The sequence below is a fragment of the Cinclus cinclus genome, chromosome Z (assembly GCF_963662255.1).
Source record: "Cinclus cinclus chromosome Z, bCinCin1.1, whole genome shotgun sequence".
NCBI classification, from domain to species: Eukaryota; Metazoa; Chordata; class Aves; order Passeriformes; family Cinclidae; genus Cinclus; species Cinclus cinclus.
The window spans coordinates 64,532,409-64,558,794 of NC_085084.1; the positions used below are offsets into that span (position 1 = coordinate 64,532,409).

At 37.4% G+C, this 26,386-nt stretch overlaps 1 protein-coding gene across 1 annotated transcript; it reads left to right on the forward strand.

The window, feature by feature from the left end:
- Positions 1 to 60: 60 nt before the first annotated feature.
- Positions 61 to 22,823, forward strand: CENPK (centromere protein K). Its single transcript, XM_062513301.1, has 10 exons — positions 61 to 69; positions 2,685 to 2,783; positions 4,772 to 4,828; positions 7,720 to 7,792; positions 11,681 to 11,727; positions 14,609 to 14,691; positions 14,818 to 14,916; positions 15,207 to 15,336; positions 19,574 to 19,630; positions 21,849 to 22,823. The coding sequence occupies exons 1-10, from the start codon at positions 67 to 69 to the stop codon at positions 22,005 to 22,007; spliced, it is 807 nt and encodes a 268-aa protein (XP_062369285.1). The 5' UTR covers positions 61 to 66; the 3' UTR covers positions 22,008 to 22,823.
- The last annotated feature ends 3,563 nt before the right edge of the window (positions 22,824 to 26,386 follow it).

The following is a 26,386-nucleotide window of genomic DNA, read 5'->3' on the forward strand; positions in this document are numbered from 1 at the left end:
CACTGAGCTGCGACGGGCGCTCTGCGAGTGACGTAAGCACGGCGCAACGGACGGCGCGAAGCAGCGATGGTAGTAACGGCCGGGAGGGGCGGCGGGAGAGTCCGGGCTGGTCGGGGGGATTCCGGCGCTTCAACGCCGTGGGGCCGGGAAGAGCTCTCGGTCGTGAGGGCCGCGGGGCCGCTTGGCAGGGAGGGCGCTGACTGCCTGGCTGGGAAGGGACCACCTTCATTTATCCCTCGCCTACGAGCGTGGATGTCCCGCCTCAAGTCTTCCAGCCACTACGCTGCAGGGGTTCTCGTCGGGCGGGGGGGGGCGGGGACTCCCTCTCTTATCGCTTTTGCGGCGTTTTTACCCTGCCGATATTTTGCCTCCTAAGGTGCCTCCGTGTCTCCTGCACAAATCTGGTGTCGCTTTTCTCTCCCCTCCCTCACTGTCTTCCCGCCTCTGGTCAATTCGTACTTGGTCACGTGACTATTTCCTCCTTTTCAATGTGTATATGAAGGGGCGGTGCCAAGAAAATGGATTCAGGCTCTTCTCAGATTTCGAGCAGGACTATAAGCAATGGGCAGAAACTGATGCCCAGGATCATGAGGTAGAACTTCTTTACTGTGCAGAACAGATTTCCCAGAGGGGCTGTGGAGTATCGCTTACTGGAGATACTCAGGAACTGCCTGGGCACAATCCTGTGATCCACGATTACCGTGCTTGAGCAGGGACGTTGAATAAGATGATCCCCTATGGTCCCTTCCAACCTGACCCATTCTGTGATTTTTTTCATAAAGCCTTGGCTAGCATAGAGCCTACATTTGGACACGTGTGTATTTTTTATCTAATTATGTAATCCTAAAACAAGGTAAGAAGGAATAACATTGAAACTGGAAGACATTAGTGTTAATGCCAAAAAACTTCAGTTTTCAGGTGTGGTGTAGAAGTAGAAACGCAATTTAACCATACTGAAATAGGGAAAACTGTAAGCTATAAGAAACTAACATCCAAAAGTGACACTTCATTGTGTGTACTGAGGTGGTAGTTAAGGGCACAGGATTAAGGTCTGCAAGTCAGTTTGACTTGTGAGGGCTCTGTCGTGTTTCACAATATGTACATTTTGAAATGTTGCATTAAATCCATCTGGAAATTTAAAGTCAACAACAACAGAATCATTTAATCATTTTTGTGTGATGGAGATTTTCTGGCTTTCTCTTCAGAGTTTTATTTCGTATTTATTTCATTGTGATAAATTGTAGTATTGAAGTGGACACAGGTGGAAGACCCAAGACCCCTTTCAAATTTCCAAAGTATAGGGTTCTCTTTCTCCCCTTCCTTTTTTTCTTCTCATTCTTCACTATCCCCCCAGACCCTCTTTGTGTCCTTAACAGGTTTTTGTCTGAGAAAAAATTAGTTTTTTCTTAGTTTCTTCTTTCTGGGCAGTCTTTGCAGGGGCCATTTCAGAAGTCATAATAAATTATGGGAACTGGTTCTGTTTCATATTATGGAGACATTTCAAGACTCTTAAGAAGATAATGATTTTCCTTTGCAAAATCCATGCTCATTAGTTCTTATAAGATCATGGTAACCTAGATTTTGTAGAGTTCTGCTTTAAATGCAGCAAATTTGCAGGAAGACTTAGTAGAACTATTGGCTATATATGAGTTCTCTAGTGTAATTCCAGGATTCAGTAAGATGTTCTGATTTTCTTTCCTTGTCGACTTTGCTATAAGGTCCTTGAACTTTGGAAGTACTAGTTGAATATTTCACTCCTTTTAAATCAGGATTTTGACATAATTTTCTCTGATGCTCTGGTTTTGTTCTGAAGAAGAACAAAATATTGAGTTAGTAATTTGTGCTTCATTAGGAAGGTAGAGAAGTCTAATTCTTCTTTAGATCATTGTCTATTTTTAATGTTTCCATTTAATTTCTGTGTGTTTGGTGGGCTTAGCAATGCACTAAGGTATTTTTAAATGCTTCTTGCATCTAACCTGTTGGTGGTTTTCCCTGGAAAAAATTTTTTTGCCCTTCTTATTTTCCCCTCTTAATTGCTGATGTCGTTCAGGTATCTCTTAAGCAAGAAAGCTAGAATTAAATGTACAAATTTTTATGTGTTTCTCTCTGACCCAAGAATTCCTCAAAGTTTTTAATTTAACTTGGGCTGATATTTCTTTTGACTGTCCAGGTGCCCTCTTTCCTTGGTTATCTGTATATATTTCAGGTTCTTCTGCTTGTTTTTCTTATAACTTTGAGGATGCTTAATTTGCTAATCAAAAATATTTTGAACTCGAAGGAGAAGTGGATTAGCACATTTATTGACTGAGCAGAAGTAACTGCTTAAAAATTTTGCAGATATATAAAGTGTGGTTTTGTAGATGCAAGATTCTCTTGCTTTTTCGGTATTAAAGTTGTTGGAAAATAAAGAAGCCGTTGCAGATAATCAAATCAGTTATGAAAATTTAGGACTTTGTAATTCAATTTTAAAAGTCGATAATTAGTGTCTTCTAATTTACCTTAGTTATATAGTTAGCTGATTTTACCTAATGCCTGGGTGCTTTCTAGAACTATAGAGGAGCTAGCTATAAGCTTTGGAATAAGGGATCTTATTCTGTTATATAATTGATCTGAAGTGGAAGGTATGATTTAGTAATTAGTTATGGTAGATCTAAATGATAACTGTTCTGTTTGCTTGTTAATAGGCTCACTGTTCATCAGAAATCACTAACACAGTTGGTCCTGAAGATGCCAAGGAAGAACTCTTGGATGAATGTCATAGTATTTGGAAGCAGATGGAAGAGGTACACAAGTATAAATGAGAGACCAGCTTTATTATTAAGCTTTTCAGAATTATTTTATTCACTACATGCATGCCTCACCCCTCCAAAGAAGCCATTTCAAACAAAACCAAATCAACGAACCAACCAAAAAACCCAAACAAACAAACAAAAATCACAAACAAAAAAAGCAAATAAGATCTTCGGAAAGGTCAAATGTAGAAGTGCTGGCAGGGGTGAAGAATGCCTTGTAGTGTCAATGTGCTGATGTTATGATTTAGTAAGTGTGTGACTATATGTTGGAATTATGGAAAATGAAACAATTTACTTGTGTTATGGTAGTAACAGCATACAGAGACCCTTCTCTCTTTAGCGTCACAAAAGATGGGATTCCATTTCACAGGTCCTTGGGATCTTAGAGGAGAGAGAGGCAGAGGAGGACAGTAATGTTTCCCTAGGCTTATGCAAACTGACCGTTACATTGTAGTGATTAAAATTCCTCTCTTGATACATGGTACAATATGCTAACAAATAACAAGTTTAGGGCTGGTTATTTTTATTTACAGGATTCCCAGAAAAGATGGTCTTCTATCAGTTCTTAGGGAATATTGTTCTTCCTTTTAGATTCTGCTGAATCTGATGGAAAGTCATGTTATACATTTTATTTTCAGAGTCTTAATTGCTTCACTCAGTTTTTCATTGTACTTACATGCTATTTGCTTGCATTCTGAGTTGTAGATTCAAAACATTGAAATACCAGAAATTGAACTAAAAGTATTTCCAAACTTGAAGTATAACAAAGTACAGACAACTGACAATGCAATAATTTTACACAGGTTTATTTAAAAAGACTAACAAGATTTATTTCTTGTTGAGCATTAAGTTAAGTTTGCATGTAACAAGTGGCAGGGAATTCTGTTTCTCAGGTTCTGAACTTTTGCTTGGCACCACATTGGAGGACCTGAACTTTCTGTGGAATTTTCAAATTAGAAGAGAAATCTGAATGTTTCCTATTTTGAATATAATGGAAAATATTTGATATCTTGTATCTCATTCCCAGCATGCCCAAAATAATACAAGAAGTGATGTGTTATTTTTTGGAAGTTGATGAAAACAGTAGAATTTTTATTATTTGGATTTTGCATCCTGAATGCACTCATGTTTTGGCAAAAGATTTAAGCTAATAGCCATTTAATTAGCTCCTAGGCTATATGGTTACATGTAATGTTCCAATGATTGTGTGTCATCATGAACAGTTTTTGTGGGAGAAGTCCTGCAACGTGTTCTGGTATCCAAACGTTAACAGCAAGATTTCCAAAGTACTGGTCAGTGATTCTACTGCTTAGTAGAATACATCCTACTTTGTTATAGGGCAGGTTAACTTGGTTACAATTACTAAAAAATGAGAGTTTAGCAGGTGTCTCCTGTTTATGCCTTGGATATTTGTGCTGGCCTGAATTTCACACTGCATATTTACCCCACTGCAGTCATGAGAGTTGATGCAGTATGCTCCCATAAATCAGACCACTTCTAAACTGTACAGTATACTGCTCTAAATGATTTAAATCTAAAAATATATATTATAATATGATTGCTCTGTTTAGAGAGCCAGAAAAGTAGCTGAATGTTTATTAACTTCTCAGCACCTTCCCTGTTCAACCCTGTCCGTGACTCTCTTCCCAGTTTCTCATGTTCTTCATCTGTTTAATACCTTTCCCCATGTGAACTTTTCCCTCGTAACTTGCCTGTTTACTCAAAGGATACATCTTTAGCTGCTACTTTTCTCCTTCAGAGTTAATTAAGTTGTGCTTTACTGTGCTATGATTTCCATACATTTCTTAATTTGCTCTTCTGGATTAGGGTATAAGGGATGTGGAAGGATCCAAGTTAAAATTCTTTTATTCCTATATTAAAAAAGTTTGTTTAAATTTTTAAGGATTGTGCTTTGTTCTTACAAAAGAGAACAGTAAGCAAACTTTCTTTGTGCTTTATTTCTTTTATTTTCTACCAAGTGTCAGAGCAAATTAATGCTTCTAGGAACAGATACACTGCTACCGTCAGATGCCAAGGTAAGACAGTGGGTTTTTTAAAATGCTTTATTTTCTGTTAAGACTGTAGAATCATGCAATAGCCTAGGTTAGAAAGGACCTTAAATACCATCTAGTTCTAACCTAGGCATAGGCAGGGTTGCCTTCCACTAGATCAGATTGGTCAAAGCCCCATCCAGCCTGGCCTGGAACCCTTCTAGGGATGGGGCATCTGCAATTTCTCGGGACAACCTGTTCCAATATCTTTGTGCTTACACAATAAAGAATTTCTACCTAATATCTAATCTAAACCTTCCCTCTTTTATGTTAAGGCCATTTCCCCTTTTCCTATCACTACATGCACTTGTAAACAGTCTCTTCTTTCTTTTAGGCCCCATTCAGTCACTGGAGGGTTTCCCTGGACCCTTCTCCAGGCTGAACAACCTCAGCTCCCCCCACCTGTGTTTATAGGAGAGGTGTTCCAGCCCAACCATCTTTGTGATTCTCCTCCAGACTTACTTGAGCAAGTTCACCTCCTTTTTCTCTTGGGAACTCCAGAGCTGTAGGCAGCATTTAAGGTGGGATCTCACCGGAGCAGAGTGAAGGGGCAGAATCACCTCCCTTCACCTGCTAACCATGCTACATTTAATGCAGAGGTTACGACTGGCTTTCTGAACTGCAAATGTGTGTGTCCAACTTTTCATCCACCCGGTCTTTCTTGGCATGGCTGCTCTCAGTCAGCCTATATTTATACTGGGGGTTTCACTGACCCAGGTATAGGACCAGGTGTTTGGTCTTGTTGGACTTCATAAGTTTCATACTAGTGAAGCTCCCAAGCCTGTCTAGGTCCCTCTGGATGCCATACTGTCCCTGCTGTGTGTCAACTGCCCCACACAGCCTGGTGCTGTCAGTGAACTTGCAGAGGGTGCCCTTAATCACACTGTCCATGTCCCTGACAAAGGTGTTACACAGTGCCTGTCTCAGAAACAAGGCCTAAGGAATGCCTGCCATCACTGTTCTCCACCTGGATGCTGAACTGTTGACTGCACCTCTGAGTGTGACTATCCAGCCAATTCCTTACCCACTGAGTGGTCTGTATGTCAAATCTGTGTCTCTCCAGTTTAGTGACAAGGATGTTGTTCCGTACAGTGTCAAATGCTTTGCACAACTCCCACATAGATGATACCAGTAGCTCTTCCCTTATGCACCGATGCTGTAATCCTGTTGTAGGAGGCTACCAAATTTGTCAGGTATGATTTGCACTTAAAGTTATGCTCCTTAACACCAGTTGCGTCTTAATTTTCCACATGCCTTAGTGTAATTTCAGTGAGGATATGCTCCCTTGTCTTGCTGGTCACAGAGGTGGGACTAAACAATCTGTAGTTTCCAGATCTTTATTTTTCTCTTCGTAATAATATGGGTTGTGTGTCTCCTTTTATAGTCAGTGGGTTCTTCACCAGACTCCCGTGACTTTTCAAAAATTATGTATAGTGGCTTTACCATTTCACCTGCCAGTTCCCTCAGGTGCATCTGTTGTGGGTTTGATCCTATATGCCAGCTTAGCTTTTCATCACTGCTCTACTCATCTGGACAGGGGAGAGGAAATATAACTCCATGAAGCCTCATGGATCGAGATAAGGACAGATTTTCCCTTACTAATTTTGAAAAATGCAACCAATAAATTACTAACATAGGCAGCAAAATGGGAGAAGAAGGGGTGTAACTTAAATACCTATTTGGACTTTTTCCTAATCCGTGCATATGTAAGTTCTTCTTGTTAAATGTCATTGTTATGCTGTCCCTCACAACATCCTTCTGGACATCTGTGCAGTTGTGGGATGTGCAGATTCACAGTGTGCTGGGTGTAGACCTGGCTGAAGGGCAGAGCTCACGGGTGCTGTGGCTGGGGCTGCATCTGGCTGGTGAACAGTCACCAGCAGTGTTCCTGTGGGTGCAGCTCTGGGGCCAGTTCTGTTCCATGTGATTATCAGTGCTCTGGATGAGGGATTGGAATGCACCATAAGCAAGCTGGCTGATGACTCCAGACTGGACAGGGCTGGTGACATTCTGGAGGGACCAGAAGTCTTGCAGAGGGATCTGGCTGGCTTAGAACACGGAGCAATCCTGAATGGCATTACATTTAATAACACCAAAAGAAGCAGGGGAGGAGTGGCTGCTGGGCAGCCCTGCAGAAAGGGATCTGAGGGTGCTGGTTGACAGCAGCTCAGGGTGAGCCAGCAGTGTGCCCTGGCAGCCTGGAGGCCAAAGGGCATCCCAGGAGCCTTGAGCATGGCACTGCCTGCCACAAGAGAGGGGATTATCCCCTGTATTCAGTGCTGTGCAGCCTCACCTGCAGTGCTCAGTGCAATTCTGCACCCCACAATTTGAGAAGGTTGTGAAGGTCCTTGAGTGCATCCAGAGGAGGGCAACAAAGCTGGTGGGAGGGCTGGAAGGCATGTCCTGTGAGGAACTGCTGAGGACTTTGGGGTTCTCTACTTAGGAGAGGAGGAACTGAGGGATGCCCTCATTCCTCTCTACAGCTTCCTTAGGGAAGTGGATAGAGAGATGCTGATACCTTCTCCCTGATACCCAGTGATATTATGTGTGGGAATGATTCAACGATACATGAAGGGAGATTCAGAGATTATATTAGGAAGCTTTTCTTTACCTATATGAACCTTCCTCTGAAGGATTTTCACAACTCTGCCAACTCTGACTCCTCCTCATTTCCCCCTCTTGAAAAAATAATAGAAACTTTTCTTGATCCCTTTGAGTGACTAAAATATTTTGAAGGAACTAGGTTCTATTGTAATAGACGCTCTTTTGTTTTCTACTCTATCAACTTAATAACTCAATTTCTGTTCTGTTATACCTCATTTTATGCCAATGCAACTCAACACACTTCAAGAGGTGCTTCTTTTCTTGTTACACAGCTTTCTTTGTTAATGCTGCAGTGGAAATCTTTAACAGTTGAGTATCGTCAGTGGCAAGCGAAAAATCCTGAAAGTAAGTAATTGTTTTCTTGTAAAGAATTCATATAGAATGTTATGCAAAGCTTCTTTCTTCTGGGCCATGAGTATACTGTATGTCTGCTGATTGTATTTTCCTTCCACAACTACTTAAAATCAAAATAAATTTAATACTACTTTAAAAAGTAGCATGTATGTTTCATTTCTTCATAGTTTTTGCACTTCAGTTCTAAGTTGACTTGAAATTAAAAGTGAATTCCACTATAACTTAATCCTGTTATTCTGGACAAATAAGTGCATGATTCATACTGCTATTCATCAGCCAGTTAAATGGAAAAACAGCTATTAGCAGATCTTCTAGCCAAATAAGAAAAGTTCATTATCCCGTTACCCTCCTTCATGTTCTTTTTTGTGTGACTGTTTTTTTCTCCATATTGTATTTGTATGTCATTTTAGAACAGAAATACTTTGGCAAATAATACTGTCTTAATTTTGTCTTTTAAGAAGCTGATACATTAGCCATGCATCTACTGAGACTAGTGGTAGTTCTCATGTCTGTTAGGCATTATCAGAGGCATTATCAAGAGGTATAAATTCCTCAGTTCTTCAAAATTCTCTTGTACATAAGCATCACTTGCTGACAGATTTCACTGTCTTGCAAGGCTGATGTGGCCAAACATTGAAAATAAAAGCATTCAGGATCTAAGTGTGAGTAAAGTAATCTTTGTTTTCGGATATCCTGTATGGAGATTGCTGAAACAGTTCACACAACACTATAATTAATGTTCTGGTAGTCCTCATGGTTATGTCTTCTGTCAAGGACCTGTTAGCATCTGTCAATTCAGTAAATTTCTAGTTAATCTTTAAGTTATTATATTGACTCATTTGAATATTTTGTGCCAGTAGAGGCTTGGTTTTGTAGTGTTTGCAAAATTATAGGAATGTGTTACAGAAGATGTGATTTCCAATGTTTTGTCATTTAGCCAAATGGAAATGCCTTTTCAGATTAACATTAGGGGCAGTTCTCCAACTTTTTTCAAAGTGTATGTACTTGCTGCATCTCATCACTAAATAAGAGAAGCCGAGAAAAATATTTTTTTCTTTCTTAAAAATAGATATTGTTGCTCTATTAGAATGAATTCATAGTTCAGTGTTGTAAGCGTCATTCCAAGAACTGTCAGCCTCCAGTGCTTCTGAGGAATGTAGACCAAAGGCATGTCATTGAATGAATTTGGAACATACTTGTTTCTGGCTGCTGTTCATGAATAAACTGCTAGCTTAAAGCAAATTAATTGAAAGAACTTAGTTTTTATCTGGGTAAAATACCTGAGGCAGTGAGATTTCTGTACTAAAATATGTATATTAAACTTCAAGCTATTGGCTTAAAGGCACCCTTGGACTATTTTTTTGGCTTGCTGACGCTCTTTGTTCAACCATTCTTACTTCTTCCTAGATGATAATATTTCTTATTAGAAGTCTTAATTTTGTAGTAAAGAAATCATCTCTTTATAATTAATACTTTACAGCCAAATCTCTGCGTTTTTTTGCTCCCTTTCCCATGGAAGAAAAGAAATTGTTGATAAGAATTTGAATAGTTATGGTGCCTGTATGAAAATGAGTCCGTCTTGCTTACTTCTCTGTCTTGGCTTGTTTCTACCTACTATTTGTTTTGAAGGAGGAATTACTTAATTGAAAACATTGTTTCATTTTCTCTAAATGGAAATAGCAGAAATACTGATTTAATACAATTTACTAATAGACCATGAATGTCAGGCTGCCTTGTTACTTTGGTTTTTGCTTTTAGTAGTGGCCAGTTCATTTCCTGTAAATGAGGACCTGTCAGCATTTCAATCTTAAACCTTATTTTCAGAGGTTGTAACTTGGCTGTTCTACATTTTTTTTTGAGCACAATATTGGCAAACAGACTTGAATTCATGATGCAAATTTTATTTTTGCAAAATATTTACTTTAGTCTCTTTTTTCTTTCTCAATTTCTGGTATTATTTATATAGCTCTAGATCTGCTAAATCAGCTGAATTAAAACTTTTTAAAGCATTTGGCTTATAAAAATAAAATTTAACTTTTACCTTTGTAAATCAGGAAGTGAAAGCAACCATATTTTAAACCATTTCAAACAGTTGTGGTCTCTGCATAATTTCTGTTTTCCTTTGCAAAATAGCAGTATTCTGCCAAATACCTTTTTGTTTTATTTTAATATGAGTTTCTGTATAAACATGTGCATAGTAGTTGCTTTTACATTCCTAGCATCTGGTAGTATTTTTCTTAGTAATTGTACTTTGTATCACTACGCAATTCTGTCTGACATTTGATTTTTGCAAATGTAGTGATTCTACAACTGAAAAATATTTATTGAGCAACCAATGAATTTACAGCTGCACCTGGCTGAAGTGTGTTGTCCCAGTGTTTTAGATCTGCATTGTTCCTTCATTCCACTATAATTAATGATTTCTTTCCCAGGAAGACAGAGCCTTTCTCTTCTGATGCTCACACAGTATAAACTCTGAATGGCAAGAATGAACTCAGGATTAGGTATCTAGAAATAAAGAAGTGTTATGAGGCAGTTATTGGTAAAGGAGGGCTTATAAAGATCATGTCAGCAGGAAGTGGCCAAGAGAAGACTTGTATGAATTTTTTTCAATATATGAATTATTCAAGTATGCCAGTGAATGTGAATAAAAGTACACCAATGAATGTTATCTTGTGTAGGTAGGATATTCATGTCAATAAAGAAATCTCACTCTAATAAAGCACAGACCACTATCTCCTGAAGCTCTCACAGTATTCAAGTTGTGTCAAGATTTAGAAACAGTAATTCTCCAAGTAAAAGGAATTTTCTTGAAGCATTTAATTTAATACATTTTTAACTCAGTAGCTTTTCTAATTTTTATCTCAGAACAGTGTTTTTAAAACTAATTTAAAGCTTCTTAAAATTTTTTAAGGTAATTACTATAACCAAAGAAAGTATACTTTTCTGAATTTATTAAATTGACTGTGTATATTTAGGAGATGTTTCATGCTGTCTTTAGAGGGTTAAGGGTTTCCTTTTTGTTAAAGGAATTGTTTCGTTAATTAATTGTAAGAGTAGAGATTTCAAGCCCAAACTTGCACAAAAAAACCTGTCTTATAAAGATTTTAATCTGTTAGAATACCTTTAATTTCTCCTGTTAATATACTGAAATAGTTCCAAAAATTCATATCTTTATGCAGAAGCTGCAAGTTGACATGGATATGAGGATTGACTGGAGTCTGTTGAATGCTGTAAAAAACAAACTTCAGGTTTTATTCTGAAAATGCATGAGTTGTAAATCACTGCATTTTGTAGAAGCATTCTGGGGAAACATTTCCACCTTCTTGAACTATGCTTTGCTTTTGCTTAGGTATTGCTGTTGTTCAGTGTTTGAGTTAGGATACTGGCCTTATTGGGCCATTCATTTCCCTGTATACAGCTGTTCTTGCGAACAGTAAGGACGGTGACATAATTCTGAAGTTATTAAAACTAGGTTCTATCATCATGATCAAGCATTCGGGTGGCTGTTTGACAAGGAATTGGAAGACTGGAAGAATTTGATTGCCCACATTGGTAACATTGATTGAATGCCATCTGCTGAAAAAGTCAGGCTCAGTTGTCTTGAAGTGCAGTTTTTGTTCATTACTCACCTACACCAATGTATTTGGAGCTAAATGACTCACTGGCATTAACACTGCACTTTTTTCAGTCTAATTTTAATTTAGTGATAGTGATTATAGGCTAGCCCAGCAGGACACCACAGCATGTGGTTAAAATGCTGCTGAGTGCCAAACTGTTTTTTAAAAGGTACAAAAATCTCTAGCCAGGCTGCTTTTCATTATCAATAAATCTTTATTATCCAATGCAAAAAAATAACAAATTCATTTTATTTTTCAGTAATTTCTACCAATCCAGATGTACTGTTAGAATTAGGAAAACAAGAGGTAAGTCTTTTTGTTTATAAGAGACAATAAAATTCTGTTGGGAAAAAAATAAAAACAATATATGTAATTGCTGCATTTTCCATCAGTGTTTCTAGGCTGGACTACTGGTAAAATGCTGTGTATTTTCCTTCAGCCACTTATGTTGTAATGTTTGGGTTTTTTTTCCCTGTAATGTAACTAGTAAAATTTCCTAGTTCTAACAAGTGAGGTTTTAAACTGACTTATTGCACAAGTCAGTGAGTAAGGCACAGTAAACAGTATTTTGCCTCTGGATACACCATCTAATCACAGTAGCTCAGCGAACTTATCTGCATGCAACAAAAATTACATGATAGACAACATCCCTGCTACATTAATGCTCCAAGGCCTCATTTAGGATTTGAGTCCCATTGTGCTAGATGCCACCAGGAGACAGAAATCTTGCGCCAAAGACACTGATGACCATGCTTGCAAAGATTTAGCCATCATCTTTAACATCATACAACAGGGCCCGTTTTTAGGGCTGAAGCCTACAAACTGTACTTTTCAAGATTACTTTTCATTAACACTGCACAAGTTCTTGGGCTAGAAGGTCCACTCAGAATTGTGTTTTCAAGATGATCTGCAGCTGAATTTTAATTGCCAAGTGGAATTTGTCACAGAGTGGCTGGAGTTAGAAGGGGCCGCTGGAGACAGAATCATAGGATAGTTTAGGTTGGAAAGGACCTCTAAGATGATCAAGTCCAACCATCCAAATCCACCAATTAACCCTGCCCCTAGTTGCCTCACAGGATTGTGTCAAGGTGGCTTTTGAATATCTTCAAAGAAGGACACTCCCCAGCCTCTCTGGGCAGCCTGTTCCAATGCTCAGTCACCCTCCAGTAAAGCAGTTTTTTGTAATTTTCAAATGGAAGTAATGTATTTGAGTTTGTGCCTGTTACCCCTTGTCCTATCACTTGGCACCACTGAGAAGAGTCTGACCCTGTCCTCTGATATCTACCTTTAAGATATTTGTGTGTGGTTTTTTTTTTAAACAAAAAGTTATATTTCATTTCATACTTAATAGAAAATTGTGAAAAATTATTTTAAGTATGATAAAATTATTATAATATTACGTGTTACACAGAAGAATCCGTTATCTTACACATTAAGTTCTGTGGCAATAATTTACAAATAGTTTGTTGGGTTCCTCCATTGGAAGAAAGAGCAAATCAAGAATGCTTATGGGTAACATAACGCTATACTGATGGGACATAGGAATACTGTGTGACTTGAGAATATTCCTATGTGCAATGCCTTCTGGTATCACTCACAGCAGCAAACCCCACTGCTGTTAAGAGGCACTTTCAAAAAGTTAGGTTACACACTTTGATTTGCCTGTGTAGCTATGACATGTTGGTCTGATATTTGTGGATTACAGGGTTTTTTTTAGATGTGTGTATGGAGCATAGTTTCAGAATTTGTATTTCTTTGAGCTAAATTCTCAAGTGCTCCTATTTTGGAATATGGAATGTGGAAGCTGAAAAAATACATCCAAATCATAGGCTTATGTAAGAAACATTATTTTGTAGAAGACCATAGTGCTTTAACAGGGGACCTCATCAATTTATACAAGTATCTGAAGAGAATGGAGCCAGCTCTTCTCAGTGATGCCAAGCAATAGGACAAGAGTAATGGAATGCACAAGAACACAAGGAAGAGCTTCTTTACTGTGCACTGGAACAGATTGCCCAGAAGGATTGTGGAGTCTCCCTCACTGGAGTCTCTCAAGAACTGCCTGGATACAACCTGTGCTCTGTGCTCTTGGATGAGTAGGGAGGTTGGACCACTGTGGTCCCTCACAATGGTTAAGGAAAATTCCCTGTCCAGCAATCCAGGAGCCATGGTTTCAGTCACTAAGCCCATTGGTACATCTCACACTAGACCTCTCACACTCCCACAGATCAGGTTTCTTTATCAGCTCAACCCTAGGTTTCCTATTTCCCTTAGGCTCACACATCCCAATCCTTAAACTAATTTAATCATGGCATAGTAATAGAATAACAGCTTGAGCTAGGTGCCTCTGAAGAGGGTCCCAGAGCAAGGAGATCTTATACCCTCAAAGATTTTTATACCTTCACAGTCTAAACAAGGAAAGTCCAGGTGTCAACATCTCCTGCCATGTCTCAATGTCTCCTCACCAGGCAGGGCCACAGGTCCCTGGGCTCTTGTTCTGCAAAAAGTTGGCAGTTCATGGCCTCTTACCTGGGCCTCTTGCTAGAGCTCAACCTGCAGCTCCCACTCCAGCTGCACCCTGAGCTACCTGCACTAAGTGTATTCCTCAACACAACCTTACCCATTCTGTGTTTCTGTAATAAAAGACCCAGCCCATTGAGAGTCCACTGTTCCCTAGATTCAGCAATGCAATAGCTTCTGACGACAGTAATTTTGTTTCTCCATATTTCCTGTCCCAGATATACCCATAGCACTTAGAATCATTTAGTTAATGGATGCAGTTAGTATTTCTTTGATGCATCTTCATTTTCTGTACATTTTATGTGGTGCAAGTAGCATGGATTCATTCTTGCCAGCACCTGCAATACCTTACAAAATAGAGCCCTGGTGCTGTAGACATTTTCTCCTCAGTCATTTGTCAGCCACGTGGTTCATATGTGTGCTCCACCCTATGCTTCAGGTAAAATTAGGTATTTTGTTAAGCTCCGTGAGATTCAAGAAGACACTAAAGAGCAACTGGTTATGGTGACATCTGGAATAGCTCCTGCATTTTAAACTGGATTTTAATGTTTATTAAGAAATTGCAGATGATTTTGTCCCTCTTTATCAGATTTATAGATGCAGCATTACATAGAACAAATACTAGAGCTTGGGCTACCTGCAAACATTAGTTTAATTTCTTTTATAGTTGCTGAAAGTAAAAGATGATCTTGAAATGGTTCTATCAGCAGTTCGGTCAAAGAATAAAAGCCTGGAAGAAGATCTGAAAAGGTAATACAGTTATTTGGACTTTGGAATGCTGTAAGCTTTCTTCCTTTTTTTTTTTTTTTTTTTTTTTTGACTGCCCAGGGAAACTATTTATCTGTTGTGCCATTTTCTACTTTTCATGTTTCAAAGAGAAGAGCAGTGGTATGAGGAACAGAAACAGATGCTAGATACTCTTAATAAAATTGAAGAAGAGGCAAATACCCAAGCTCAAAAACATTCTGCAAAAAGGTATTTCTACATTTTTGAGTTATAAATTAAAGAATTTAAATATCAAGAGGAGCATATGAGCAAGCAAAATCTTAAAAAAATATTCCTTGCTTTGTTCAATAGATCAAATAATTGCTCAGTAATCCATATTTGAGACATGAAAGTAATGCTGCTACTATACCCTGTGGTTAAAGATGTTGAATTTCTAACAATAGATAATAAGGGGGTTTTTTACTTATGAAGGGCGTTTTAGTTACTTGATTTGATCCCTTGTTCTATTGCAATGTTTTTACTGTTTGTTTGGAAATTAGAGATTCCAATGAACTGAAAAATAAAGTACTGAAATTAAAGACCTTCAAGAAAGAACTCTTGAGTGCTTTGGGTGTATTCCTGGATGAACACTTTCCCCATCCAGAGAAAGCTGAAAATACTAAAAACAAGGTAAGATTTTCCTTTGCCTATTAAATTTGAAATGTTCAATTTATATTTAGTTAGATTCAATATCTGTTTAAAGTCACTAGAATTGAACCTGCAGTTCTGTTTTGAAATAAGCATAGCTTTTACAGCTGATCCTCTAGCATTAATTTATATTTTTCAGGTTTTGTATTATTTAATGCTGTTTCCAGCTGGATATTATATTTCTTAATGCATATATCCTTTAACCAATGAGGTGCATAGCAATACATAGCAACTGCAAGCTATACCAAATTTGGAAATGGTGTGTGGTTCAGTCCAAACTGATTTTTTTTTTTTTCACTTCATTGGGCAAGTAGATTCCTATTTTCCTTGGCAAAGCAAATCTTAATTGTCTAACAGTGTTTTTGGAACAATAAGGAAAAGTGTTTATAATTACAGAGTACTTTGGAATGTTAACCATCAGATTTTGTTCAGGCAAACTGGGTCAAAAATTATCTTATAACTTCAGGGAAAATAGGCAGCCAGTGAATATTTTACATAATACATTCAAAGCATACAGTAAAAATAAAACTATTACCATTTCTATTTGATAGATTAAAAAAAGCTACAAAAAAAGGCAGTTTTTGATTTTGATTTCAAGCATACTTAAAATTACAGAAGTTGAAATTACTCCTTTAGTCCAGTTCCCTGGTAACCACATAATATATTTCTTTATTATTATCATTGAGCTCCATTTTAGAGCAAATAATTTTTTACAACTGTTTCTCCTGTGTTTTTTCTTCTTGTACCTCATTACTACTATCTCATAGCTTCCAGTCTAAATTTATCCATGTCTAACACAGACCCACATATTTTTACAGAATTTTACTTAGAATACTTCTGTTTCTTTCTTGTGTATATTTGTCCTGATATATTTATGGTGGCAGTCTTATATCCTCTCTTTCTTTGTTTTGCTAATTGAACTGGCAATGCCTTTATGTTTTCCCGTAAGATAGTATTTTCCAATTCCCTACCTTTTCCTAGTAATACCTATTGTGTATTTTTGTTTTAATAGTTTGTTTCACTTGGATTCATCTTTTTTGCAACCTGCTAAGAAAGAATATTATAAATTAAATACTAGCTCACACCTGTCACCAAAGCAACAGATTACACCCTTGTCTTTTTCTGTCTGTAATTTGCAGCTAATAAATCTTAATTTAAAAAAATAATTTAATAAATTATTTTTTAAAAATCTTTGTTTTGCACAAAAGTGCATATTTTACCCGTAAAAATACCAAGTGAAGATATCAAGACATGATGTTATTTTTCAAAGTATTATTCAAATATCTTATTTTGTTGAATCTTAGATTTTCTGCATACGAATGCCTTCCTTTCCTGCTGTTAGTAAATATGACAGATTTTGCTCTCAGTCTCTCCATTTTAGAAAACACCTCATGTTGGGACAGTGTTAAATGCACTGCACAAGTGCAGATAGAAGACATCAGTTGTTCTTCCTTTTCCACAAATTCTGTAACTCTTGTAGAAGGCCACTAAATTTGTTTGGTGCAGATGGGCTATAATGAAGCCGTGTTGGCTATCACCAATCACTTTACTTAAAAAAAAAAAAAATTATTAATTTCGACCAGGTTTTATCTTTCCTTAGCTTAAATTTTATTTATGCATTTCCTAAACTCGTTAGCACAGTCTCTTTTCTGACAAGTCTCCGTCTTTCTTTTCACTCTTTGTGACTTCATAGCTTTTCTATTTTTTTTTTCTATCTTATCTTTTTCTTTCAGTACCCTCAAGCCCCATGTTGGGTGCCAAAAATCTGTCTTGGTTTGAAAGACAGGTGTCTGCTAGGGAGGGCAGAGCCTCCCTTTGGAATGGAGAATTCAAATCCCTTCCCTCCAAATTATTATAATTTAGAAACTTAAAGGGGCTTTCAGGCAGAGGTATGAGGATAGGAATAACAGTTCTTTACTAATATGTATAACAAGACAAACAAACAACAATAATAACTACAGCATGAAAAGCAAACAGAACTAGGGGCCTTGAGGGACTTTGCTTTACAAAACCTGGGACAGTCTCATTCCACTGTGGAACTCCAAGAGCACCAAGCTGGAACGGTGGAAAATCCTGGGCTGGTGGGTGAGATGAGAAGCTCTGTAGGTGACAGGTGGAAAAGCAGGAATGTCCTGGCCGGGCAGGTGGGTGCAGGGCCGCAGCGTAGTGAAAAGCCCCAAAGCAGTGCCGAGGAAGCAGCGGCGGTGGGACAGCGCCGGCCCAGCTCCAGCAGGGCAGGAGGAGGCAGCTCAGAGCTCCGAGGAACACGAGGAGATGATGGCAGATTCCTCAGGACCAGGCCCGGTGGTGACGATGAACTCCTCCTGACACCCTGTTAGTTAGGGTGGTGGTAGCGGTCCAGATGAAGCAGTCTAGTTGAAGCAGTGATCTCGTAAAGAAGGTCTGGTGGCCTTTGTCCTCTGAAAAATCGAGTGGGTAAGGGCCCAAATCCCACATTATATCCAGGTGAGGATCCTTGGCTCCTCCCTCTGGGCAGAGCACATCCCAATGGGCTGATATCATTCTGTGAGTTCTGCAGGAGGTCCTTGATTGCCCGTGAACAGAGATAGCTCCTGGAGGGAGTTATCTACGAGTCATGGCAAGGCATTGATAGGCCCATTAACAGTTCATGAAGGTGGTGATGGAATAGATTTTGGGCACATCCTGGATTGTAACCTAGGACACTGGCATTGAAATTTGCTATGTTGATTCAGGAGAACATATTATTCACTTCTGTTATCAGCTTGGTTCAACAGTCTAGCAGCACCAAGCTCTTAACTCTGCACATCAGTAATTTTGCTTCACTTTGTGGAAGCGCCTTGTGTTCACAGTGGTTCCATATGAGGGCAAATGTGCGGGGTTAATGTCTCTAGGACATGGCTGCTGCATAGTTTGAACTGCTCCAAACCTTGCTGGTCTGGTTCTGCCCTCCTTTCACCTGGCAACATGTATGTGGGATTGGGAGTGGGCATGAGGACTGGGTCACAGCAGCTCACAGTAGCTTCCATTGCCGAGGCCTAACACCTTTAATATAGACAATGACTGTAGTAACAACTACCTTGCATTTTAAGTCTAGGATAAAAATCGACTATTTTTTTTTTTCAAAGATAATATGAATAATCAGAGGCTGAGGAATATTCTTCATGCAAATCTGTCTGACTGGAAGGGTTGAGAAAGTGCATTTCAGGCTAAATAATGAAATGCTGAACATCCTGCTTGTTGACTTTATAAGCATTAAGTGATCAGCAGTACTTAACTGTATTAGTAGTAATTTTGACCAGGGAAATATATCAGCAGAGGTTGTGAAGTACCTTCATGTTTGCTCTAAGGAACTTTTTGTAGATAGGTAATGTAGATTCTATTTCCTCAGCTGAGTATCAAGCTGAAGGCACATCGATAGATGTTGTTGGCCATAGCTCCAGGATTTGCAGTTTCCAGGGAGCAGGCTCTCCCTGGAAACTGAAACTTCCGACTCTCATCTTAGGACTTAAATTGATAGATTCAACAGCAATGCTGAGAAAGCCGGTGAAATACTAACTCCATTATTTTGTTGAAAAATGAAGTGCATGGGGAAAAAGAATAAAACTGGAGAATTTAAGAATCAGGTTTACTGTGCAACAGTACAAGCAGATCCTCTGACATTGCTGCCAAATGGCTCTATTTGCTGGCTGCAAAGGAAAACAAGTAATCTTTTAGTGATATTTTGTAATTGCCTTTTTTTTCCACCAAAAGTTTTAATTATTTTATTTCTTAACCTTGATATTTTTTTTAGTTGAAATCAAAGTAAGTAAGTATTTACTGTCAAATCTTGAAGAAAAAAATGAAGGTACTGTGTAATGAAGTCTTGAGTTGAGTATTACAAACATTTATTTAAAGCTCATGAAAAATAACTTTTTCTCTAACAAATCTTGCTCATAGTAGTTCTGTACAACGTTATAAATGTGATGTACCTGGTTTTATTTAGATGTAAACACAGGTAAAAACACTATGATCACTTTAGATTAATCTCTCTTGATAATTCAAAAAATGTTGCATTTGAAGTGTAGGATTTTGAGCTGGTAGATTTAAATGCCACCTTGTATTTCTGTCAGGACTAAATCTAAATAAGTTTTCATCTGTTGTGTACTATGCAATCAAATAATTGTATAATTATTTTACTTTGTCAATTAACATTTCTCCTGACTAGTTTGGGGTTTTGTTAATTTGGTTATCTTTCCAGAACTCTTCTGTTCAGAAGCCAGCTGTAGAAGTGATAACATTGAAAGAAATTTTAGAGGTAAGATGCTTTTACTGCATAGATATTTGAGGAGTTTTTAAATATTCAGATGTAATGATGATGATAATCATAAAGCGTTTATTATTAATGTAAACAACAGCATGTAGCATTTAGTTAAAACAGTTAATCTAGAATGATTAAGAATGTTGTCTCTACAAGAAGACTGCAGGGAGACTTCAGAGCAGCCTTCTAGTATTAATGGGGGCTTATAGAAGATGGAGAGCAACTTTCTGCATGGGGGACTAGTTTTAAATTAAAAGAGATTTAGATTAGCTCTCAAGAAGAAATTCTTTACTGTGAGCATGCTGAGGCATTGGAACAGCTTGCCCAGAGAAGCTGTGGATGCCCCATCCCTGGCAGTGTTCAAAACTAGGTTGAATGGGGCTTTGAGCAATCTGGTCTGGTGGAAGGTGTCCCTGCCCCTGGTAGGGGGCTTGGAATAAGATAATATTAAAGCTACATTCCAAACCAAACCATTCTATGTATCTACGTCAGTTTTCTATTTTAATTCCTATCAAAGTAAACCCCAAATTGCTTCAAGAGGTGTGGCAATAATGTTCAGTTTAGGCTGGAGAACAACTCTCTTATTTCTTGATTTTGCAATGTTTAGTTTGAAGAAGTTTTATGTGTCTTAGTGGCTCATGTTGAGAGAGACAAATGCTATGTTTAACACCAAAAATTGGTCCATTTCATGCTTTATTTTAATACTGTTTCAAGAAAAATAATTCTGAAATATACATTAACAGAAGGACTAAATAATATGTAGCATCAGAAGAACCAATAGTCTTGTGCATGAACTGGATTATTAACTCATACAAGGAAGTCAGTTAGTCTGATTCATGCATCTATAATTGATTTTATAAGCATACAACCATTGCTTAGTTTGAATTTTTAATTACAGTGCAGTTTATGAATGTGAATTGCAAACCATTGTCTTTAATGTAGTATTTGAAGTGAAGTTTTCTGTTCCTCCCCCTTAGACAGTTCTACACTTCTATATGTAAGATGTCCCTGGGGAAAAATACTTTTCTTAAGGCAAAACGTGATGTTATAAAAACTTTCTGGTATAAAGATGCTATTACCTAATCACTATGACATTGTACTGTAGTTTAAAGCCCAGGCTTTGGGCTTACATCATCAAAATAATTTTACATGCTTCAAATATCTCAGCATACCTGTTAATGCCAAAATAGGCAGAGCTAGAAAACTGATCAGAATTTAGAGTAGCCACAGCCCTTACGGAACAAGAATTTTAAAGTTACTCTAGTGTTTTAGAATTGCCCTTCATATTTTTTCTGATATTATCTCCTGAAAATGTGAGCATATTCAAGTAATGGCTGACTTCTGTTTGGAAGAACACACTATTAGAAAAATTCAGACTCATTTTGAATTTCAACATCCTGACCTAAAGTGTCAGTATTCCTTATTTTTGTTTTCTGGAAGGTTTCACTTTGTTGTGTCATTCTAGCTTCAAGTCCCTGTTAAGTTTGAAAAAAAGTTTTCTGAGATTAAAGTTACAGCCACAAAGGCTATTTAAGTGAAAATTTGTCTAGAATAATTCATTTGGAGTAAATTCTCATAATTGGAAGTACAAAAGACATCAACTGGAGCAATTCTTCTTCAGAATGTTCTGCAGAAGGAGTTGTTTATTTGGGTCTTTTATTAACAGCAGTGGATGCAAAAATACAAAATCTGATAGTAAGGATTTTGAATTTGTCTTTAGCACTAAGGGGCAAACAATATTTTGTACTTACTGAAATTGGGGAAGTATAACATTTAAAAGCTCTGAGTATAAAGATGAAATATTTAGGATAAATAGAAAGAGCACCATGGGATGGTTAAGTTTATTTGATCTGTAATGTGTGCAGTACTCTGTGAACAGTATCATGAGGGCATGAACATGATCTCCATGAACTGGAAAAGAATGACAAAACTGATTTTAACTCCACTAACTAATTCCATATTTAGATACTGGATTTAATTTACATTTATTCTGGAAAAAAAAGAGGATTCTGGTTCTAACTTTTACATTTAAAATGTTAAGAAGTTAATTGGAAGTCTTTTGCTTTATTTCTACTTTGAATAGATCTCATATTTCTTCTGTAGTTGTTTATTTCTTTATTGCCTACATCACAGTAATTTGTATAAATTTGGTTAAAGGACATAAAAGTCTAGCTGTTTTGTTAATTTCCTAAATCTTATCCTTTTGGTCTTCCAGAATCTGATAAACAAATTAATTACCACACCACATGAACCTTACTTAACAATCAATGAGTCGTTTTGGCCACCTTATATTGAGCTGCTGCTGCGATATGGAATTGCCCTAAGACATCCACAAGATCCAAAGAGAATGCGGCTCCAAGCTTTTCACAAGTAGTGTGACCTACACATGCACTTGAAAACAAAACAACACCAGTGCTCTTAATTCAGAGCTAGGACATACTAAGGTTTCATAGGAAGTTTCTTATCAAGCCATCTCGTTGGATGTGTTTTATTTCTTTTTTTATTAAAGTGGATATTAAACAGCATGAAAGGAGGAAGAGTGAAAAAATGAATCTATTTTAACTGCTTATAGTTGGCCTTCAGTTTTATATGAAGATTTGCATTGTGGAAGATTTTTTAAACTGCTTCTGTGAGATGCTAATTCATGTAATAAATTCATGACAAAGATTTTAAACACCCATTTTTACTTAAAAAATCATACTTTATACATTACTTCTGTGGTTTAGATTTCTTAGATTGCCTGAAGTAATATCAATTTGCTTTAGTATTTTCTTGCACTCTGTAGAGCAATGGCCTTGCAAACATTTGGAACTAACAGGTATCCTCTCAAGAATGTGTTGTGCCTTGTTTGTTTCTCAGAGCCTTTTCAAACAATTTTATTGGCTCCAAGATAAACTCTTAGGAAAGCTGACACATCTTCCTGTGCAAAGTGCAGCAGATGTTGAGTCTACGCCTTTCACTTCATGCTTCCCAAATGGCCCATTTTTGTTGAGCTGTATTGCCTTACAGTATCTGTCTTCACTATTTCAGACCTAGTTTATGAAGGTTTTTAATGAGTCTCTGTTCTGTTGATCTCTACAGCTTCGAAGTTATGTCAGTTGAGAATTACCTTCTGACTGGCATTCTGTGGCATTACCTGACTGGCATTACCTTCAATGCTGGTATTCTATGTAATCTCAGTCTTTTCTGTAGCCATTGTTACTGTATAGTATTAAGCACAACAATTGTACTCTTCCTTATCTGTAGTGACCAAAACTTCGGAAAATCAAGTTTGTCCTTTATTAACCAGATTGTAGTTTATTGCAGAAAGGTGATTTTTCAATTTTAGGAAAAATAAAGACTTGCGTACTATCATAGAATGTTTTTGTGTGATGGTTTTTAGAATGGTGTTTATGTGATTTGATGTGATGACTTGTAAAGATGATGTAAGGACACATGGGGGAGGTAAGGGGCACTAAGCTAATAAAAGTTCCAATATAATTGCCCTTTTTAGACCAATTAAATGGTCTAAGCAAAAAAAATCATTCATCTTGTGTCTTGAGTGAATGGTGGTCATTTTACCCTCACAACTGGTGATTAGGCTGATGAGTATAGACTGTGGTGTGTGCTGTTGTGCATGAACATTGACTTATTTTTGATTTATATTGCCTGTGTAACTACTCTGCTGTTGTGGTTTAACCTCTCTTATTCACCTATGAGCTCTAGGGTCTGAGTAATCTATACACATTTACATTACAGTATTTTTAATTAAGAATTCAAATAACTAAGTTTTTGACTTAGATTTCTAGCATTGTCTCTAGCATTTGTGTTTAAATGCTTTGTATTCTGCTATCTTTTCACCTTACTATTAATACTGCTCAAATAATTTATTGATGCTGGATTACTTTTTCTTTTATGACATTAATAAGCAGAGGAAAAAATGTTGAAACACTCAGTAGCCTCATGTGTTTAAAAAGAAGAAAAATACCAACTCATACCACTCACTGCCAAAAACCAAACCCAAACCAAAGCACTGTGGAGGTAGGATAGTCTATAAACAAGTGTCCTAAAGAAGATGCCATATTCATTATTTTTCATACCAAAATCAAATCTCATCCATGTAAAATACCAGAACTGATTTAAATGAAAGTATCTCACATAAAGCTTTGCATTAGAAACTCACTTCCGTAAAATATGTTGTAGGATTACATATGAACTTGCAAAAAAAGTTTATAGAATTTCAGATTTGTGAGTGGTTATGGAAGAAAACTGGTAGTCAGCAGGTTCAGAAATATCTATCCTACTCACTGTTGGACCCTGAAAAGATACACATAGATATTCCCTGAGATCCTCCTGCAGCTTCACAGTATATTCCGCATTCTCTGAAGCCTTTCTGCATAGACCCTGGATATGCTCAGAACTGAAAGTTTCTGTGTAGATCTTTTTCCTCAGGGTCGATTGAATCAGTACAGCAGAAGAAAAGTTGTAGAAAGAGATAATCCATTTTCTCTCATGGCCTATAATGCATTGCCTATTTTTAAAAGAAGCTGGTTTAGACTGAAACAGAGTTAGCCAAAAGCCGTAGCTCCTAGAATAATCCTGACAAGTAAATTGAAGCAAATCAAGGCAGTGATGAAGAACAGATCTTCCTTACGGAAAAAGGACTAAGCTCTTTCATCAGTACTTTCAACAGTCAAGAACGTTGGGGATTATATTGAAAGAGTAGGGTAATTTCTCCATCTTTTCTCTTTGCATGTCTAGGTAACAATGGTTCGTTTGGAATTAACACCTCTATTAAATGCTAATACTGGGACTCTGTACATTCTATGAAATAAGGATTTGTTTAGCTTACTGTCAATTTTTAACTCTACAAAAGTAATATTTTAAAAAAGACAGGATGTTAAATGAACAGAGAGCTACCAAGCCTGAGCAAGGGGACAAACTGCTCTGTGAGCTGGCAGTGTGTCCTTGTGGCCCCAAAGGCCAATGGTATCCCAGGTACAACAGGAAGAGCAGTGCCAGCAGGTTGAAGAAGGTCATCCTGCCAGTCTGGCTCTCTGCCTTTGCTTCTTTCCCTTTAGTTGACCAGCAGTTCCCTACACAGCCATGCCTGTCTAGAGACAATCAGGTAAACCTAAATCTGTGTGCTGTAACCCATGCAGGTCAAGACAGATTTCATGATAACAACCTTCAAAAGGACAGATATCTTTGATTTCAGTCATTAGTAAGGAAGTATTATACTTGGCTGGGTTTATTTGGTTAGGCCTGTATCTCTGGAATATTGGCACTGCTTAAAACTCTCACAGCTCTGCCTCTACACCAGATAAGCAGGCAGCTTCTCCATCTAACACATACCATATTCTTGTATGGATCTAGTGGTTTTAGTATGTTTTAAGAGTAAGATGTCAGTCACAACTGTGTCACCAGCCAGGGCATAATTCATAGATAAGCAGTCACCTGAAATCAGAGGCCAAACCTTGGGGACTGGTGCTTTCTGCTGTGACTGTTTCAATAGAAAATCTCACCTCAAGGGAGCATTACTTGGCCTTCAGATTTGGTGTGATCTTGACATCAGACTGGCATTTACAGGAGGAGGAGAAAAGAAAGACTCATTATACAGTAATGATTTTTCTGGAATGTGCATGCTGTGCAGAGCCCCTGATTCTTCTTGTTTTTTGGAATACATCAGTACAACAAACTTCTTATTGAGAGGAAAATGATCTACCAACAGGAAGATTTTGCACATAGTTTTATGAGGTTACAAGGAAGAGCAGACCATGCCTGTCTTCACAAACTCAACTCTGCAAAGGATTGTTGGGACAAACTTAATGACGTGATTTCCTAGAGAATTAACTAAAATGTTCTGCAGATTTTCAGCTTTTGATAGTGGCATTAAATGCAACCACTATTTATCTGCATTTTGCTGCATTGAAAAGTAATCGATTTTGAGAGTTTGGCATAAAAGTTTCTGGATGTAAAGTTTTGGCAGAAATGTACATGAGATTTGTTTGTGGTTTTGAGAGAGTGCAGGTGATGCTAATGAAGACTGCTGTAGCTAGTTACAGCATATAACATAACCTTGGAAAAATAAGTATCATGAATTATTAAATGTTCATTAGTATTTAGTAAAATGACACTATATTTTCTGTATCTTGGATTGTATTTGAAGCTTTTTTTAAAAAAGAAAAGTCCAATAAGAGCATGTGATAGCAGTCTTGTAGCTGTTTAAATCTTCAAATCATCTTTCATAGTTATGTCTTCACAAAAGATAGCAGTCTATGTATTTTATGAGAGAAAATTACTTGTTTCAGTGTTTTGGATTGGTTTACTGGATTTACTCTGGGGTGGGTTTTTTTGTTTTTTGGGGGAGGTAACTTGGTTTGCTTTTTGTTTGTTTGAGGGGGTTTTTGGTGTTTTAAAATTTTGTTTTGGTGTGCAGCTTTTGGGGGGGTTATGGGACTTTTTTTTCTGTTTGTTTTGGTTTTGGTTTTGTTTTACTTGCTGTTTTGGGGAAGTTGGGTTTTTGTTAGGTTTTTTTTTTGTTTGTTTTTTTGGGGTGTTTGTTGGTTTTTTGAGGGATTGTTTTGTTCTTGTTGGATTTTTACTTTATTTGCTTATTTATTTATTTTGCTTCAAACTGTTTTAGCACAAAATGATTTAATCACAATACTTCTACTTACTATTTCACTTATTTCAGCTTCTACATGCTTTCCAAGCATGACATTCTAGTGATTAAGACAAAGAGACTCTTTATTTTGTGCATATTCTCAGGTA

Bases quoted from the DNA above. Each gene is read 5' to 3' on its own strand.
- CENPK (XM_062513301.1), top strand. The intron at 2,784-4,771 runs GTACACAAGTAT...TTTTCTACCAAG, and splicing joins TTTGGAAGCAGATGGAAGAG to TGTCAGAGCAAATTAATGCT. The intron at 15,337-19,573 runs GTAAGATTTTCC...TTATCTTTCCAG, and splicing joins CTGAAAATACTAAAAACAAG to AACTCTTCTGTTCAGAAGCC.